The sequence below is a fragment of the Equus asinus genome, chromosome 1, assembly GCF_041296235.1.
Source record: "Equus asinus isolate D_3611 breed Donkey chromosome 1, EquAss-T2T_v2, whole genome shotgun sequence".
Classification (NCBI taxonomy): domain Eukaryota; kingdom Metazoa; phylum Chordata; class Mammalia; order Perissodactyla; family Equidae; genus Equus; species Equus asinus.
In genome coordinates this window covers 144281158-144300882 of record NC_091790.1, presented here as the reverse complement: position 1 = coordinate 144300882, position 19725 = coordinate 144281158, and the positions used below count along the sequence as shown (strand labels likewise).

The 19725-nt window shown below is 37.9% G+C and overlaps 1 protein-coding gene across 1 annotated transcript in view; it reads left to right on the top strand.

The window, feature by feature from the left end:
- THSD7A (thrombospondin type 1 domain containing 7A) overlaps window positions 1–19725 on the top strand; it is a 661869-nt gene that overhangs the window by 501678 nt on the left and 140466 nt on the right. The window contains exons 8-9 of the mRNA XM_014838058.3: window positions 12462–12617; window positions 13968–14180. Of these exons, the coding sequence (XP_014693544.3) occupies window positions 12462–12617; window positions 13968–14180 (369 nt within the window). The remainder of the gene's footprint in view (window positions 1–12461; window positions 12618–13967; window positions 14181–19725) is intronic.

Genomic DNA, 19725 nt, shown 5'->3' with positions numbered 1-19725 from the left:
ACTTAGTATCCCCATATGAGGATAATTGTCCCCCCCTCAAATTGGGATAATTGAAATACCTACCCCATGGAGTTTTGTGAGAATTAAATGAATTAATATTTGTTAAGTACTTGGAATACCATAACATTGCCTGCACATGGTAAATACCAATAAACATTTGTTAGTAAGTAAGTCACATCTGCTCCATCCACAAGTGGAATTCTTGTTCTATGTTCAACTGTCCTTGCTTTTCTTCCTTTTCTTTCTATATTTGACTTGTCCTTGCTCTTCAGCCAAAGACCATCAGGAACACATCTGTATTGAACAGTTGGGTTTATTACAGGGAGGGAGAACACCCAGCAGGGGCAACTGTGAGCATCCCAGTCAGAGTGTCAAGAAGGACTTGTTGTAGGATTTGAGCGTCAGTTAGGTGTTCTTTTAGGAGGGTTCTAATAAGCGGGCTCTGCCCTGGATTGAATGCTATAAGGAAGCAAGGATAATTCTGTGACCAAGTATCTTAATAAACTTTATTTATTAAGATAAATAAGAGGAAAGACTAAAGGGAGACTAAACCTAGAATTGGTAAAGAAGCAGAACTCAATCATATTTTCTGGAAGAAGGGATAATATTTGATAATTTGTGTGGTTCTCACAGTGACCTTATTTTTACTTAGACAAATTATGAAGTAGTCTTATTTTTTGTTTCACTCTATCATTGTATAGAATGACATTGTCTGATTTGATGCTCTGTGAAACTGTATACGCCAGCAGGAGAAAACCATGGCACAGCTCAGAGTGCCAGGCCAGCTACTAAAAACACCCAGGCCTAGCTGAAAGTATCAGGCTCGGACAATAGTGGCCACTTTCCCAGACTTACATGTTTATCTCCAAACATGATGATATTGCTAGTTTTTTAAAACTTTATATAGGTAGTATACTTCAGTATATATATATTCTTCTTTGACTTACTTTCTTCACTGATATATTTGTGGGTTTCATCATTTTGATGATGATTTCTACCTTTCTATAGCATTACATATTATTGATATCCGTAATTTAATAGCCATTCCTTTTTTGTTGGACCCCGAGTTATTTCTAGATATTTGCAGTTATAAACAATGTTTCAATGACAGTTCTTGTAAATATCTCCTGAGGTAAATATCTGATAGTTTTTCCAGGCTATATACCTAGGAGTATGTGTGTCTTCAACCATGCTAGAAAATTCCAAGTTTTTCCCAAAATGGTCAAAATAACTTACTTAGATTTGCACCAGCCATGCTTAACACTTCTGGCTACTTCCCATCTTCTCCAGTGCATGGTATTGCCAAACTTTTAAATTTTTGAAAAACTAGGGGATTTAAAATGTCATTTTAGATTTTATCTTTTTATTCAGTATGATCATCTCTGGCTTTCAGTGGTTTAATATTTTGCATTCATTTCTTCCATCTTGTTTTGTTCTCTTTGTTCCTCTTTTTCTGTTTCTTTGATTCTCCTTTCTTCCCTTCCTTTGAATTTATTGCAACATTTTTGTTATTATTACATTGTTTTCCTTGGTTCAGAAGTTATACATCCTTTTCCTATTTATATAAAGAGATTACCTTAAAATGTTAAGGTCCAGACCCAAAGGAACAGTCTATAATTAATATATTTACTTCCTAAGCGTTTTAGACTATTTTAGCTCTAATTATCCTTCATCAAGTTACATATTTGTGTGTCTTCTATTTTAGTTCTATCTTGTTCTTTATGACTCTCTATTCGTTTTCTGTTGCTACCATAACACATCACCACAGACTGGACACCTTGTCTCACAGTTCTGTAAGTCAGAGATCTGACCTGGGTCTGGCCAGGCGGGAGTCACGGGGTCAGCAGAGCCGCATTCTTTCAGGAGGCTCGAGGGGAGGACCTGCTTCCCTGCTCATCTGTATTGTTGGCAGAATTCAGTTCCTTGCATCTGGTGGACTGAGATCTTCATTTCCTTGCTGCTTGTCAGCTGGGGTCTGTTCTCAACTTCTAGGGTCCACCCACATTCCTTGGCCTTTCTTACCTGCTTCCTCTAAAGCCAGCAGTGGCAAATTAAGTACCTCTCATGCTTTGAATCTCTCCTCCTCCTCTTTCTGCCTCATCTTCCTGACCCAGCTGGGAAAGGTTCTCTGCTTTTAAGGACTCATGTGATCAGATTGGGCCCACCTAGATAATCCAGGGTAATTTCTCCATCTCAAGATTTGAACCCTGAATCACATCTGCAAAGTCCTTTTTGCCACGTAAGATATTCACAAATTCCAAGGTTAAGGCCTGAAATCTTTGGGGGACCATTATTCTGCCCACCACACCCTCCTATTTAGTCATAATTATGCTTTCACAGTCCATGTTTACTTTTACTTGCATTTAATATTTTCTTTGAACACCATTCCATCTGGCATCTGAGACCCTGCTTTTTTGGCCCACTTTCCTTTTTATGAGAAATAAATTCTTTAGAAATTCCTTAATGATGGTCTATTACAGTTAAACTCTAATTTTCTGTGCGGAAATGCTTTCCTTTGCCCCTGATAATTAAAGACCTCTGGATATGCAATTCTAGTTCCCCCTCCAGGCCATTAAAACTGAAAGTTCTGAGACCTAAGATCAGTGGTGCCCCAAGAAAGAGGCCAGCTTTAGGACTCTAGTACCATACCAGAGTCATGCTGTGAATCTTGGAGTCCTTTGAGGATTTTCCTTTCTTGTGATCCCAGTTATAAAATTCAAAGGTTTTGTTTAAAAAATAACATATGGGCTTCTGCTTCCAGGAAGATAGAGGGGATGTGATTTTCCCTAATTCCCTTGCTACATTAAAAAAAAAATCCTGGACATTATATAGTAAACAAACCATAGGACAACTCTGAAATCTGGAGAGAAGAAGGCAGACAAGCTAGAGATCTCAAGAACCAAGAAACAACCAGGTGATGAGTTCCTTGGTTTTCTTCTTGCCTCCCATATCTCAGACTTGGAGCAAAAGAAACCAGCAATCCAGAAACGCCTGTGGGTGCAGATAAAACAAAAACCCTAACAAATGCCTGTCAGGCGATGTTATAATTTGCCTCTAATGCAATATAAAAATTAAAATCTATTCTGTATTTAGAAAAAAATAAACTTGTAAGAGGAAAAAATACACAGAGTGGTAAGTGGATTAAAAAATATGATCCAACTATACGTGTTCTACAAGAAACCCACTTCAAATATAACAATATACCCAGATTGGAAGTAAAGAATAGAGAACAATATATCATGAAAATGTTATTCAAAGGAAAGCAGGAGTGGCTATATTAATATCAGATAAATTAGACATCACAGCAAAGGAAATTGCCAGAAACAGAGAAGGACATTATATAATAATAAAAGGGTTAGTTCACCAAGAAGACAAAGAAATCCTGAATCTGTAGCAGTAAGCAACATGCTGCAAAATATATGAACAAAAACGGGTAGAACTGAAAGGAGAAATAGACAAATGCACAATTAACGTCAGAGACAACAACACCCTACTCCCAACACTGGATAGAAGAACTAGGCAGAAGATAAGCAAGGATATAGAACTCAACACCACCATCAGCAACAGACTCCAAAAGACATTTATAGAACACTCCATCCAACAGCAACAGAATACACCTTCTTCTCAAGTATCCGTATACCAAGATGGACCATACCCTGATCCATAAAACAAACCCCAACAAATTCAAAAAAATTTAAATCATACGAAGTGTGTTCTTTGAGCACAATAGAATCACGATAACAGTAAAGTCTCCTACCTCTAAATAATCCATGTGTGAAAGAGGAATTCTCAAGGAAAATCAAAATACTTTTAACTGAATGAAAGTAAAAATGCAACATATGGAAATCTGTGAGACACAGTTAAAGCAGTGCTGAGATAGAAGTTGATAACACTAAATGCTTACATGAGAAAAGAGGATAAGACACAAATCAATCATCTCACCTCCCACTTCAAGAACCAAGAAAAAAGATAACAAAATAAGCTGAAAGCCAGCAGAAGGAAGGAAATAATAAAAATAAGAACAGATATCAATGAAATTGAAAACAGAAAAGCTTTGGAGAGTATCTGTGAAACAAAGAGCTGGTTCTTTGAACAGACTATTAAAATTGAAACCTCTAGGAACACTGATAAAAAAAGGGAAAAGAGACAGATCAACGACATTGGGAATAAAACAGGGGAAGGGAAGCCGTAAACAACTGTACACATATCAGTTTGATAACTTAGACTAAATGGAAGGACTTAAAAAGAAAAAAACACACAACATACTACAACTTGTCCAATGTGAAATAGATCATTTCTATCCAGAAAATAGAAGAGAGAAAAAAGACACAGGCAGTACAAGAAAAAGAAAATGACAGACCAAAATCCTTCAAAAATATAGATACAAAAATCCTTAACAAAATACTAACAAATAGAATTCAGCAATACATAAAAAGAACTGAAGACTAAGATGAAGTGTGGTTTATTAAGTGATGCAAAGCTGGTTCAGTATTGGAAAATCAATATAATTCACCAAACTAACAGGCTAAAGAAGAAAAATCACATGATAGTATCAATCCATGGAGAAAAAGCATTTGACAAAATTCAACACCTATTCCTAATAAAAACTCTCAGAAAGGTAAGAATAGAGAGAAACATCCTCAACTTGATAAAGAGCATTTACAAAAGCCTACAGCTAACATTATCTTTAATGGTGAGAGACTAAATTCTTTCCCCCTAAGATTAGCGATGAAGTGGCTGCAGGCAATCCTTGACTTGTAGCTGCATCACTCCAGTCTTTCTCTCCGTCATTGCTGGGGCTCCTTCTCTATATGTCTTCACATGGCCTTCTTACAAGGACACCAATCACTGGATGTAGGGCTCAATCTAAACCAGTAGGACCTCATCAACGAGTTACATTTGCAATGACCCTATTTCCAAAAAAGGTCATATTCTGAGGTTCCTTTAGATATAAATTTGGGGGGGACACTATTCAACCCAGTACATGTACCCTGACTGTATCAATGTCAGTATTCTGGTTGTGATATTCTACTATAGTTTTGTAAAATCTTACAATTGACGGAGTCTGTAAAAGATAGATAGGATCTCTGTGAAGTTATAATTTCATGTGAATCTACAATTATCTCAGACTGAAACATTTTATTTTAAAAATAATACCTTAGCTGTTCTTAGGGGTTATACAGTGGGTGTATTTGCAGACTACCTCATTGACCACATTGTTGGAAATAATAATCTTAAGTTCACTTCTTACAGTGAATTACTTTCTGTTTGTAATGCTCCAAACATACAAATATAAAAATATTTCAGACCTACGAAAATACACCAGTCTCATTTGTTTTTGGTTTGTTTTGTTAAGTCCAGAAGAGTTCAGACATTCTTTTGTGACCTTGTAAAGCATACAAAGTAAATATGATCGAGTACCCTTTAAATCATAGGAGAACAATAAAATGTCTCCTTTATTTTCAAGAGTTCAACAATGCGATTTTTCTTTTTAATCTAATGTATATTTCTTTGGAATTTGTACCTGATGAATAATTTGTTAAGCTGTAAAATTATACAAGAATAATGACTGAGTCATTCTAGATAATTCATATCTCAACATTTGAGAATACAGGATCAGTAGTAAACACTACATTATATAATAGAGAACTACAGGAATTATATCTCATAAATTAAATTGGAACTCAGTAAGGTCTCCTGGGTCTGTCCTTCACTACACTCATTGAATCGCACTTATTCCAGATAACCCTCGGGCAATTGCAAAAATTTAATTGACTTTGAGCTTTTGAGGACCTCAGCCCCAGTATCTGTGATTTATATTTATCAATATATACTCTATTTATAAGAAAACCTATTGCAAAAATCACCAACGGAATACATTCATTCACAAACAAATAAATACTTTCCTCCTGTGTTTCTTTGATTAATGACAGAACTTTATATATATGTATACATATATATTATATATGCATCCATAAAATAGAGGTTATTTTTCAAGAACTATATTATCTCAGAGTTGACTTGGTTAGTAGCAGCTGAGAAGATCTTAAGAGTATTTTTCTTGAAGCAATACTTCCTTGAGCCTTTATGCATCACATTTCTCTTAATAACTCAGGAAGATTTTTATGATTGATTATTCTTTTTGATTCGTTCAAAATACACCAAAAACTAAAATTAAGCTTACAAAGAAAATGGCCAGGGGGCTGGCCCCGTGGCCGAGTGGTTAAGTTCGCGCGCTCCGCTGCAGGCGGCCCAGTGTTTCGTTGGTTCGAATCCTGGGCGCGGACATGACACTGCTCATCAAACCACGCTGAGGCAGCGTCCCACATACCACAACTAGAAGGACCCACAACGAAGAATATACAACTATGTACCGGGGGGGCTGTGGGGAGAAAAAGGAAAAAATAAAATCTTTAAAAAAAAATAAATAAAAAATAAATAAATAAATAAATAAAAAAAAAAATGGCCAGGAATTAGAAACACAATGTTTTAACCTGTTTCCTTGATAAAACCTTGTTTTCCTCCTGAAGTTTTCAACTTTATGTGTAAAATAAATTTCTTCAGGCTCTAACGGTCCTCACAATTGCATGCCCAGTAGACTTCCCTTTATAGCAACCATGATTTCCAAACCCATACGATAACACTAAGGTTTATAGTTACTTTTAGTTAGTTGAAAGAAAGAAGTGAAGACTTTTCAGGTGATTATACACACAACCACTAATTTAAATGATAGTCTGAAAGATTCCACAAGTGAAAGAATTACAGTCATGCACCGCATAATGACATTTCGGGCAACAGCAGACTGCATATACAATAGCCCCAGAAGATTATAATGGAGTTAAAAAATTCCTATCACCTAGTGATGTCATAGCCATCATAATGTTGTAGTGCAACGCATTACTCACGTGTTTGTGGTGATGCTGGTGTAAATAAACCTGCGCTGCCAGTTGTATAAAATTACAGCACATACAATTATGTACATAGTACTTCACAATGAGAATAATCAACTATGTTACTGGTTTATGTATTTACTATACTGTACTTTTTATCATTATTTTAGAGGGTGCTCTTTCTAATTATAAAAAAAATGTTTACTGTAAAACAGCATGCCATGTTATGCCGGCAGCATCCTCCTACATTCCGTGTTTACTGTATCTCTTGATTGCATCATTTTCTCTTGTGCTTGATTTAATCTCATGTTGTTTTGTTCATCATGACCTCTAAGTGTGTAAAATCTTCTGCTGATGTTGCCAGTAAGAAGCCATGTTGAGTGATTGACCTGGAAATAAAATTGAAAGTGATTAAGGCCTACAAAGGTGGAAAATCAGTCATGGTTACTGCTCACCAGACAGGCATGTTCCATTCCACCATAGCTATGATCTTGAAGAACAAGGACAAAGTGATGGAAGCTGTTAAAGGATCTGCTTCGTAGAAGGCAATGAGACTAACAAAAATTCAAAAAGGGCCTATATCAGACATGGAGAAACTTCTAATGAGCTGATTGTAGACCAGACACAGAGCATATCCCTCTCTGGACCATGATGATCACAGTCAAAACAAAAAGTTTGTTTGCAATGTTGAAAGAAAAGACTGGACCCAACTACGATGTTGAATTTACTCCTGGCTCTGGGTGGTTTAAACGACTCAAGAATTGTTATTCATCACATACTGTTAAAGTGTAATGAATGAGTGAGTCTGCAAGTGCTGATGTGAAGGCAGCTGAAGAAATTTTGGAAACTCTAAATAAGCTGATTGTGGAGGAAAATTACTTGCTAGAGCAAATATTCAATATGAATGAAACCTCCCTATTCTGGAAACGGACGCCTGAAAGGACTTTCATCCATAAGGAGGCCAAGTCAATGCCAGGTTTTAAGGCTTTCAAGGACAGGATAATAGTTTTGATTGGGGAAGTGTTGCAGGTTACTAAGTGCAACCCTTTGTGATCTGGCACAGTGAGAACCCCAGGGCCTTCAAGCATATCAATAAGCACACACTGCCAGTGTATACAGGAGCAATAAGAAGTTATTGGTGACTCAGCTCCTCTTTTAAGATGCCCAACTAAATTGCTATGCCAGCAAAATGGAGAAGTATTATTTGGAGAGTAACATACCTTTCAAGTTTTTGCTTATTGTTGATAATGTTCCTGGACGTCTTCCTTTTATTGATGATCTTCATTCCAATATCAAAATGGTGTTTCTACCTCCAAATACCACCTCTTTGATCCAACTAATGGATCATGGAGTTATACCATCTTTTAAGGCCTACTGCCTGAGGAGAACCTTTGCCCAGGATGTTGCTACAACTGAGGAAGACACTGACGCAAGTCTCGATGGATTACAACATCTATTACAGCATCAAGAACCTTAATTGGGCTTGGGGTGATGTCACCAAGGAGTATATGAATGGCATATGGGGTGTCTGGAAGAAGACACTCAAGAGGTTCATCAGTGATTGCAAAGGATCTGCCAAGGATAAGAAGGTTGCAAAAATCAACAAGCCTGCAGTTGAGATGGCAAACAACTTTAACCTGGGTGTGGATGAGGGTGACATTGAGGAGCTCCTAGAGGTGGTTCCTGAGAAAATGACTAAGGAGGGGTTGTTGGAACTGGAACAGGAACACGTAGCTGAAGAGCAGGCGAGAGAAAAGGAAACTCCAGGAGAAGAAAAAGAAGAGCCCCTAAGAAAATTCACAATGAAGGGTTTAGCAGATGCTTTTGCAGACCTCAACAAGCTCGTTAAGTTGGAAAACAGACTCCCAAAGCAAAAGGTTTTCATTAATAGAGAGGAATGTTCGTGGTGCATTATCTACTTACAAGAAAATCTATGATGAAGAAAAAGAAACAAACCAAGCAAACCACCACAGACATACTTCTGAAAAGAGTGACCCCTCCTCAGAAAGAGCTTCAGGCAGGTCCTTCAGGAAGTATTCCAGAAGAAGACATTGTTATTATAGGAGATGGCAGCTCCGCGTGTGTTAGTGCCCCTGAAGACCTTCCAGAAGAACAAGATCTGGAGGTGGAGGTGGAAGATAGTGATATTGATAATGCTGACCCTGTGTAGGCCTAGACAAATGTGTATGTTTGTGTCTTCATTTTTAACAAAAATTTTAAAAAGCAAAACAAAAAAATGAGAAATTTCACAGATAGAAAATAGCTTATAGAATAAGGGTATAAAGAAAGAAATTATTTTTGTACAATTGTACACTGTGTGTTTTAAGCAAAGTATTATCACAAAATAGTCAAAAGTTAAAAAAATTTAAGAGTTTGGGGGCCAGCCCAGTGGCATAGTGGTTAAGTTTGCCTGCTCCACTTCGGTGGCCCAGGGTTTTCAGATTCAGATCCTGGGTGTGGACCTATGCACTGCTCATCAAGCCATGCTGTGATGGTGTCCCACATGCAAAGTGGAAGAAGGTTGGCAAGAGATGTTAGTTCCGGGCCAATCATTCTTACCAAAACAAGAAAAAGAAATTAAGCATTTATAAAGTAAAAAAGTTACAGTAAACTGAGGTAGATTTGTTATTGAAGAAATAAAAAATTTTTAACAATTTTTGTTGTTATTGATGGTTTTTTTTTTTTTTGCTAAGGAAGATTAGGCCTGAACTAACATCTCTTGCCAACCTTTCTCCTTTTTTGCCTGAGGAATATTAGCCCGGAGCTAACATCTGTGCTAACCTTCCTCCACTTTATATGTGGGCTGCCATCATAGCATGGCTGACAAGTGGTGTAGGTCTGTGCCTGGGATCCAAACCCACGAACCCAGGCCACCAAAGTGGAGTGCACTGAACTTAAACGTTATGCCATAGGGCTGGCCCTGAAAAATATTTTTTTATAAATTTAGTGTAGCCTACGTGTACAGTATTTATAGAGTCTATAGCAGTGTATAGTGATGTCCTAGGCCTCCACATTCACTCATCACTCACTGACTAATGCAGAGCACCTCCCAGTCCTGCAAGCTCCATTCATGGTAAGTGACCTATACAGGTGTACCATGTTTTAGCTTTTATACTGTATTTTTACTGTAACTTTTCTATTTTAAGATACACAAATACTTACCATTGTGTTACAGTTGACCACGGTATTCAGTACAGCAACATGCTGTCCGGGTTTGTAGCCTGGGAGCAATAGGCTATATGATATAGCCTAAGTGTGTAGTAGGCTATACTATCTAGGTTTGTGAGTACACTCACTCTACGACATTCACACGACAAAATCGCCTAAGGAAGCATTTCTCAGAACGTATCCTCATCATGAAGCAACACATGGCTGTACTTACATTAATCTGCAGTAATGTGAGTTGTTCTACATACTATAGATTCGAATTCATCAAGGTTCTCCAAAGAAGCAACCAACATGATACATGTAGATATGTCAGAGGAGATTTATTATAGGAATTGGCTCACATGATTATGGAGTTGGGGCCACTGGTGTAATTTCTGGTTTCCCAGAGTCAGGAGCTCCGATGTCCAAGGGTAGGAGGAGATATATGTTCCAGTCAAGAACAGTGAGAGAGAATTTGCCTTTCCTCCATTTTTTAGTTTTATTTGGACTCTCAGTGGATTGACGGACGCCCCACCCACATTGGTGAGGGCTATCTTCTTTACTCAGGCTACTGAGTCAAATGCTAATCTCTTCCAGAAACATCCTCACAGGCACACTCAGAAATAATGTTTTATCAGCTGTCTTGGCATTCCTTAGCCCAGTCAAGTTGACACATAAAATTAACTGTCACAAGACTCTTATGCCTATAAGGGTATTAAAAACAATTTATTTTTATGTAAAATATATATCACTGGTGTCAGTTTATTTCTATATTCAGAGAAATGAAGCATTTATTTCTGTATTTTCTATCATTAGTGTGCCAAGTACTTTCACTGTTGGAAAGCAATAAAATTAATCATTTTTGGCTTTGGCTGATGTTATGATGCATGTTTGTAACAATCCTGATAAACTTGAGTGAGAAAGCTCACAATGCTTCATACTAGGGAAAGTAGGGGTGCCCAGTCATTTACTTCCACTGCAATGTGTGTGTGTGTTGCCCTGCCGGGGCTGGACGGGGGGGGGGGGGGGGGTTGGAGGAAGCGGTGGTGGGAGGGGGAGGCCAAGGGTAGTGGGAGGGAAGGGAGATAATTATAAGCACTCCTGGGAGGAAAAAGAAAAAATAATCTGTAGAATACTTTTTGGAACTGAAAACCTAGCAGTAAGAAGAGGGAATATATAGCCTTTAGGTAGCATGAATGATTCAGTGTGTTTGTATGTGCAGAAATTTGAGGGAGGCACAAGTGCCTACAGACTGCCTTAGTGTTTAAACTACAAGCAGATAGATTTAGTACTTTTATTTAAAGGTTAGGATAATGTAGCTTAAAATATTTTAATTTCTGTCTGAGCTTCTAGATGTAATCCCATGCAATTGGAATTTGATAGTCCGTTCACATGAAGAGAATGAGAATTGTCTAAGACCTCTGTTATTTCAGTCCTTTGTATTACAGGAATGGACATTTCAAATTATCAGAGGGAAACAGGAACTAGCTACTGTTAAAGGAAATATGTGTCTAAGACATTTACTTAAAATTTTTGCAACAAAAGTAACTATAGCTGTATGTTATATAATATACAGATTAACTTGTTTTTTTCTGCTGTGTATATAGCTTCAAATATCTTTCTCACTTAGTCATTTTTAACCAGCACCATGGACACACCTTGATATTAACTGTCAAATGTATGTGCTGGACAAAACAGCCAAATGGCAGACATCAAAGTAGAAAAGAAGAGAAGCAAGGGCAAGTAATATTTATCCCAAGGTTCACTGGTCAACTTACAAACAGACATGGATAATTATAAGTTGGTCGTAGCAATTCTGAGATTTGGATCACTTACGCAGATAATATATTCTGTAAAAGTTCTGGAAAGTATCTGGTGAGTCATACAGCTGGAGGTAGAAATTGCTGCCTCTTTTGGCTGGATGAGCTCTTCCTTCATCATATTCACCAGGTCCCTCTCTGTGGACCAAAAGGGAAGGGAGACTGGCTCTGCCAGAAGCCACTCAGTGGAGATTTTGTCCCTATTTATTAAAGCTGTCATCCCTCTCCTACTGTGTTCAGTCCTCTAAAGTAGATGTCACTTTCTTAGAATCTAACTATAGAATTTTAGAGATAAAATGAACCTTAACTGGCTAGGAAAGTTAGACTCTGCATTATTAATTGCATGGCTAATTTGTGGTGAAGCTGATGATGAAACCATTGCAGCATGTCTTGTCCAGTTTCCTTGACTACACTACATTGCTGCTTTCCCCCCACTCCTTCTCCTTTTATTCTCAGGATGTAGCTGAGAAGCATTGGAATAATGTCTTGGTGGCACTTCTTTAAGCATTTTCCTTCTTCATACACACAGAAAAATCATATTGTTGACCATAACCATTCCTTTTCATTTAATTCTCAAGGGATCTCTGTATTTTTCTCTGAACAGCCTCAAAACCAGTGGACTCAAAATTGTGCACTGGCCCTGTCCCTAATACTACACAGCTGTGCCACATTCCCTGTCCTATTGAATGTGAGGTTTCACCTTGGTCAGCTTGGGGACCTTGTACTTATGAAAACTGTAATGACCAGCAAGGCAAAAAAGGTATGTAATGTCAACATGATATGCTTGAAACTCCTGTCAATTAAGTGAAACCATGAATGATTTAAAAATGATGCTCTGTGTTCCTTGTGATTATTTGTTTGTAATGTTTTCCAGAATGGCTAAAGAGCATTGATTGCAAAAGATGACTAAACCTACTCTGGTGATGGTAGCAGAAGATGAGACTTGAAGAACATAGGCAAGATGCTTGCTAATTGAGACAGCAAAGGGAGAACTTCTGAAGCAGTTCAGTGCTGTGGTTAATATGAGCTGTGGTGTCAGACTGACCTGAATTGGATGACCTGTCATGTCCCTCACTGTTTAGATAAATTAATTCACTTATCTACATCTTTGTCCTCTTATCTGTAAAGAGATTTAATAATATCTGCCACCTAAGTTTTCTCTAAAGATTCAATGAGATAATAAAGATATAGCACTTGATTCAGTGCCTGACCCGTAGCTAGTGCTCAATAAACAAAACTCCTTGTTACTTTGAAGGTAAAAGAAACAAGAAGAAAATGAAAAACTCTATTGCTTTTTTGATGCAAATAATATATCTAAGAGGAATAGAATAAATGCAATGGTTTACCTCGTGGTGGGCATGGTCGTGTAATTTTCACGTGGTCTAGTAGCTGAAAACACTTTCCTATTTTGTTTCAGAGGACGGTCATTGGTGATTCTAATATGTTCACATAGTAATAAACAGACATTAATTTTGTTATACATCATCAGAAGGGCAACATTTAGGTGCTATTAAAGCACAGAGCAGGACTTTGAACATTCCTCTTTAGAGCCCAGATGGTTTATACCCCTAATTCAAATTTCCAGGGAGTTTGAAATCAACCAAGGCTCAAGAGTCGGTTTCTCTGGTAGCATCCAACTTCTCAGAGGTTTCTTTTCAAATTTAACCATGTGATAGTGTTGAAGAATTCAAAATAATACCATTTGTGTCTGGTCATGAATATTTTTGAATAGCTTAAGATTTCATTGTTTCCTTGAGTATTTTATAACTACAGACTTTCCAAATCAGGCAAAATCAATCTCTCTTTCTCTCTCTCTCTCTCTCCAGCCCTATGAGGAAATGAGAGATATATGGTATTTCTTGCCTTATTTTTATTATGGTAAATGTACACCAAAAGTCCCTGTCTGATCATTCTGTTCATTCATTTATTTGTTTAATGAATTATTAGTGAGCTCACATTACGCTAGAGTTTGGGGATGCATCAGTGATTAAAGCAGATATGCCTTCTACCCTCTACCCTCATCCAGCTTTGACTCGAGGTTTCATTCAGCCTTCTGAAATATTCAATCTATGATAGTAACAATAAATATTTTCCTTCCCCAATAATCCAGGTTTCAAACTGAGGAAGCGCCGCATTACCAGTGAGCCCACTGGAGGCTCTGGGGGCACTGGGAACTGCCCTCACTTACTGGAAGCCATTCCCTGTGAAGAGCCATCCTGCTATGACTGGAAAGCAGTGAGGCTTGGAGAGTGTGAACCAGATAATGGAAAAGAGTGTGGTCCGGGCACTCAGGTTCAAGAGGTCGTGTGCATCAACAGTGACGGTGAGACAGATAGATCTATCTTGCTTTTATGAATGTCTGTTTAACCCTGGAGATATGTTTTGCCTTATGCCAAAATCTCATGTCTTCTCTCATCATAAGTGGTTCCATTTACAAACACAGAAATAGCTGCTGCTTCTTTCCTTCCCTTCCTGCTCGCCTCCCTCCCTCCTTTCTTTCTTTTTCCTTCCCTCTCCTCCCTTTCTTTCTCTTTCTTTCTTCTTCCTCCCTTCCTTCCTTCCTTCCTTGCTTCCTTCCTTCCTCTCTCTCTCTCTCTCTTTTTCTAATGGTGGCAAAGGAGAGGTTCTTTGAACAATCACAGGGTATTTTTAAATTTGAAAATGGGTAACATAGAATAAGAAGTAAATCATCAAAGCAATGATGTATCAAATTGAAGAATGTAAAAATAAGGAAAAGTAACATTTTTCTAAGTGGTATTTTTTATTTGCCATAGAAGATGATATGTAAATAAAAACAGGTTGTAAGGATTGGTTGACTTGACTCCAGAAGCCTTTGTTTCCCACCCTGATATTGTGTCTGAGTGATATAATTTAACTTACGGACACCCAAGCCATTAGGCATCTCACAGCCTAGAGTTCTCTAATCAACCTTTTGAAGCTTTGGGGGTCTCCCCTCTAGGAATGTCATAGAGCCACTAGGATGGTGATTTTCCACAAGGTTCTTTTCCTGAACCTTGGATTACCACAGGATTACCTTGGACTTTTACTACTGATTTTTGTTCGATAAAATATCGTGTCTTGTTGTTAACCCTGATGTAAGATTTCTACATTCTTTCCTCGAGTGCTGCTACTATTTTGGGGAGCTCTCTTTACTCTTCAGCAATCCCTGAGTCACACTTAGGAAACATAGAATTCCCCCAGACATAGTTTAAAACCTCTGGCTAAGATCATCTCTAAGGTTCCTTCCAACTCTCGAATCCTATGACTCTGCACATCAGAGCAGCATGAACACCAAGCCCCAGGGTCCCATGGTTTCACAGTTTCTGCCGTTTACAGTGTATGCAGAAACAGTCTGGCGTCCCCTCAGGGGCCCTGAGACATGTGGTAACCGTCATCATTCCTTCCATCCTATTTTCTTCCAGCAAGCAGAACTGTTTCTTCCTAGGACTCGGTCAGTGTTCGCTAGAGAAAGATACTCTTTGCAGTGAGAGACTGACAGAAGCTGCTAGTACTGAGGAAGTAGCCTTTCCACTTTCAAACATACAAGACCCTGTCGTCTTTGTCCAGGGTCCAAGGAAGTCATACAGGACAGCGTTGTTTCAAATCCGAACCGCACTTGAGGCTGGAAGGTGAAGAAGGGGATTATTGCTCCAGATATTGTAGGATGAATTTTATGTTTTCTGCTTTTTTCTCTGTAGCTATAGTTAGCTATGATACATCTCTTCAGCTTTTACTCACTTCTGCTCTGAAGGGAAAGAAAAGAAGGCATTTGACATCTAGGAAAAAGAAAGCAAGAGAAACGCGTTCTGTTGTGCTCATACACGCACTTCAAATCCTGATTTGTATTGATGGCACTCTATATTAGCTCTGAGCTGCTGTAAAAATAGTAAGGGTCAAATTTATTTTAGCGTCATTGGTAACTCTCTTCTGATACTGCTTCTTGATTTTTTTTCCTCAATTCAAGTAATTTTCTTATTCTCCTGTAGACGTAGGGAGGAACTGGGATCCCACATATTGTAAAAGGTGTATTTGTGTGAGCTAAGATGAAAAAAACACCAAGATGAAAGGTTAATTGTGCATGGAGCTTCCACCTAAATATTATCGAATGAAAACTCGTACCTCACTTATTGCAGTGATCTTCCTGGATGTTTGTGCAAATTGAGTATATTTTAAATATATTAGAGGAACTGGCTACTTAAAAAATATCAGTGGTTAATTTTAATTGTGTCTGGTAAAAATATTTTGTAAAACAAATAATCACCTCCTAAATTGTCTTCTGGAACACCAAAGAACAATCAGAATGAGTTAGATATGTCTAGATATAATGAAGAGTAATTATGTTATAACCTAAAAGGCAAAGTACATAAGCTGGTTTTACTTTGTCTACCTCACAGACAGAATGAATTAAAAAAGGTGAGAAGTGTGCTATTGATATTCAATTTGTTATTATTGTCCTTTATCAGGACATTTCTTCCATCATTAAATTTTACTTCCTAACATTAATTAGTTGTAGTGCAACTCAATATTTTAACTGGCTCAAACTACAGGAGTGCATGAAATCAAGAAAATTCTTTATTATTATAAATATAAGTAATAAATATAAATGTAAATAGTCCTTTATTATTATAAATCCCAATTACTGACGCATAATTGTGCTGATAGAATCTGAGCCAAAGCTGGAGACCAGTAAATACTCCGCCAGTATTATCATGTGGTCACCTGGTAAGTGTTTAGCAGCTGCACCAAATGTTGTTTTGTAATTAAATCGAGCCCAGGGAATTAAAGTTGATTAGTGGTACACACTCTACCTCTAGGCCTGGCTGCGGCTGTAGATTTTGTTTTATAATTAAGTTAAAGCTCGACTAGGGAAATGAAGAATTAGAGCCCGTGAATGTAGCAAATAATAAAAAGACTTTTTTCCCTCCCATAATCCTCACAAATTTCGCAACTTTGTTGATGACCTCAAAGCATTTAAATCTCTGTTTTTTTTCCCCGATATGTTCTTTGTCTAGGCTTCCAGAGGTCGTTAGGATTTACTGCTGCTGGTAGTATTCATCTTTTCTGCCTTCCGAGGCGCAGGACTGGGGAAGGGTTGTGAGGGCGCCCAGCAGGAGTTTTATGTAGATTCCCTGACACACAGAGGAGTGTAACAGAAATCCTAGATGAAGGAGAACTCAGGAGATAATTAGACTCTCCAGAAAGAGAGAAACATTTTACGTGTAATAGAAAAAATATTACTTATAATTTAAAGATAGTCAGAGAAGCAATTCCAGACCTCTGAGCACAAACCCAGGAATGACTCCAAAGGTCCTGTAGTGGTGGTGTGGGGGGAGAACCCTAGAGGATGTTGGACCTACGAGGAAACCCAAATCTGCCCTATTTCAGTTTTTGTGACATCTGTTTATGTTTTATTTAAAGATGTAAATTTGATAAGCAAGAGTATTTTCTTTCCGAAATTGTTTGGTTAGAGACAGAACAAAGCAGGGCTATCAGGTTAAAAGTGGGGGGACAATCTATTGTCTCGTTGATTACTTAAGGAGACAGTAAACCAAACATTGTTTCCATATTTCCCTCCTCTCTGTTGAAAAAATAAATAATGCCATCCATATTTCATTACCGTGTGCTCTATATCAGATATCAGAGTATTGACACATTTCTGTGTGACTTTAAAGACTACAGTTTTGTAAATTTGTTTTTGGCATTACTTAGTAAAGTGGTGAACCTCAGCTGTTTCAAAATGCCTGCCACTTCTATACTACCTTTCTTATTTTTCTCCACACTAGTAAAAGTTAACAGTATAACCAATGACACTGACGTGCACAACTCATGTTCATGCTTGACCCAAATTTTTATGAGACAAAAAAAAAATATAAATAGTAATAATATTTCCATGGAAGTAAATTGACACAACGATTCATCAGGACACAGCTATTAATGGTATAGTAGTGAGGGTAGTGACCAGGCGGGGCCCGCAGAGTTTGCTCTGCTGTTGTGGAAGCCCTATGGTTCCGGCTCAAATCCTTCCTCATCTATTGGGCAAAGTGTGTCAAAATTCAAGGGTAACCTTGACTCACTCTAATTTATTTGTTAAAAGGAACTGACTTACTTTAAATGTCAGTACCAACAAATGTTTTATGCACAACCTAAAAACTGGTTGTAACACACCATTGTGTCGTGTCACTGTGGTTAAAAGCTATTGGATTATTAAGAACTTCTGTCCATAAGTTCCTTATGCTTCAAATATAAGGACTGCATCAATAATATTAGATGTTTATTAGTCATATGTAAAGATAAATGGATGTAAGTTATATGGGCATGTGTGTGTATTCATTATACACAAATATTTTTTCAATTTACACTGTGAGGTGCTGGATCTGTTTTTGCAAAGGGTGTCCTAGATCCCCCAGTATCTCTCCTTAAGTGTGTGCTATAATATGATTCCTAAGTCTTACCTACAGACCCAATGAATTACAGTCGATGGAGGCAAGTCCCAGAAAGCTTCGTTTTTATGAAGCCTCCTGGATAGTTCTGATGTTCAATGAAGTTTGTGAACCATTGTATTAACATGAGAAAAGGATTGTTTTGGTTGAACCTAAGACCCAAATCTGTCACCTGAAGACTCCCAGCAGTGTAGCAAACTGGTTAGATTGGGGTAAGACTGAAGAGGACCTACGATTAAGAAAGTGTTGAGACTAGTACTGAGGCAAGCCTTTAAAGTAAATTTTTCTGCCTGTTTTTGGAACTGTTTTTGCATATCCTTTGAAGGACCAAAAGAACTGGGGAACACTGGGGAAGATGATTTTACATCCAGAGCACTGGCTTGTCATGTGCCTGCTTAATCTTTCTGAAATTTTTGCCACTAGTTTCTTTATTCTGGAATGAGATATGTATCCGCATGTGAGTGGAAGAAAGGGAAGACTTGAATACTATTTCTTTCCCAAGTAGTTCATGTCATACTTCTCTTTTGCCATGTATTCAGTATTAAGAGGAATATAAGGGCATGTCATTTCAATATCTTGAGGTAAATGCAGGAATAAACACCTAAAAAATATTGAAAATTTTTCCTCTGGAAACAGGACTCAGTGTGGGGAGAGCTGGGTTAAGGTACTGCTTTATTTTTAGCCTTGTAGTACAATTTGTATCTGATTTATAAATTGTATGAATGCTGAATTAATTTGTCAAAATATATATTTATTAACAGTTTGAAGGGGGACAGAGGTATGTGGGACAAGGAGTAGAGTATAGGGAGCAAAGCATTCCAGGAATAGAAAAAGAGAAATTGCAAAGCTTATAGTTCAGACTAATATTTTGACTGGTTCAGAATATTCATACGTTCTCGGAGAAGCATAGGCTAGTTCAAGGATCAGGATGCAAACAGTTTATTAAGGATGTACTCCCAGCAAAAACCAGTAAGAGAAAAGGGAATAAAGAAGCAAAATAGAGAAGGGGGGTGTGTCTGGGGTTCCCAAGTGCACCTCCAGGCTCTGTAATTCACTAGGTGAACTCACAGGACTCAGCAGATAGCCATACCCACAGCTACATTTTGTTACAGCAAAAGGATACAAAGCAAAATCAGCAAAAGGAAAAGGTGCATGGGGCAGAGGCCAGAGGAAACCAGGCACGAGTTCCCAAGAGTCCTCCAGTGGAGTCACACAGGACATGCTTAATTTACCCACCAATGAATTGTGATAATGTGTATGGAGTCTTGTCTACCAGGGAAACTCATCTAAGCCTTGGAGTCCAGGGTTTATATTGGGGGTCGGCCATGTAGTCACCCTCTGCCTAGCACAGACCAAAATTCCAGACTCCCGGAAGGAAAGCAAATGTTCAACCTAACCTAAACCACACTTTTTATACAAACACTTTAA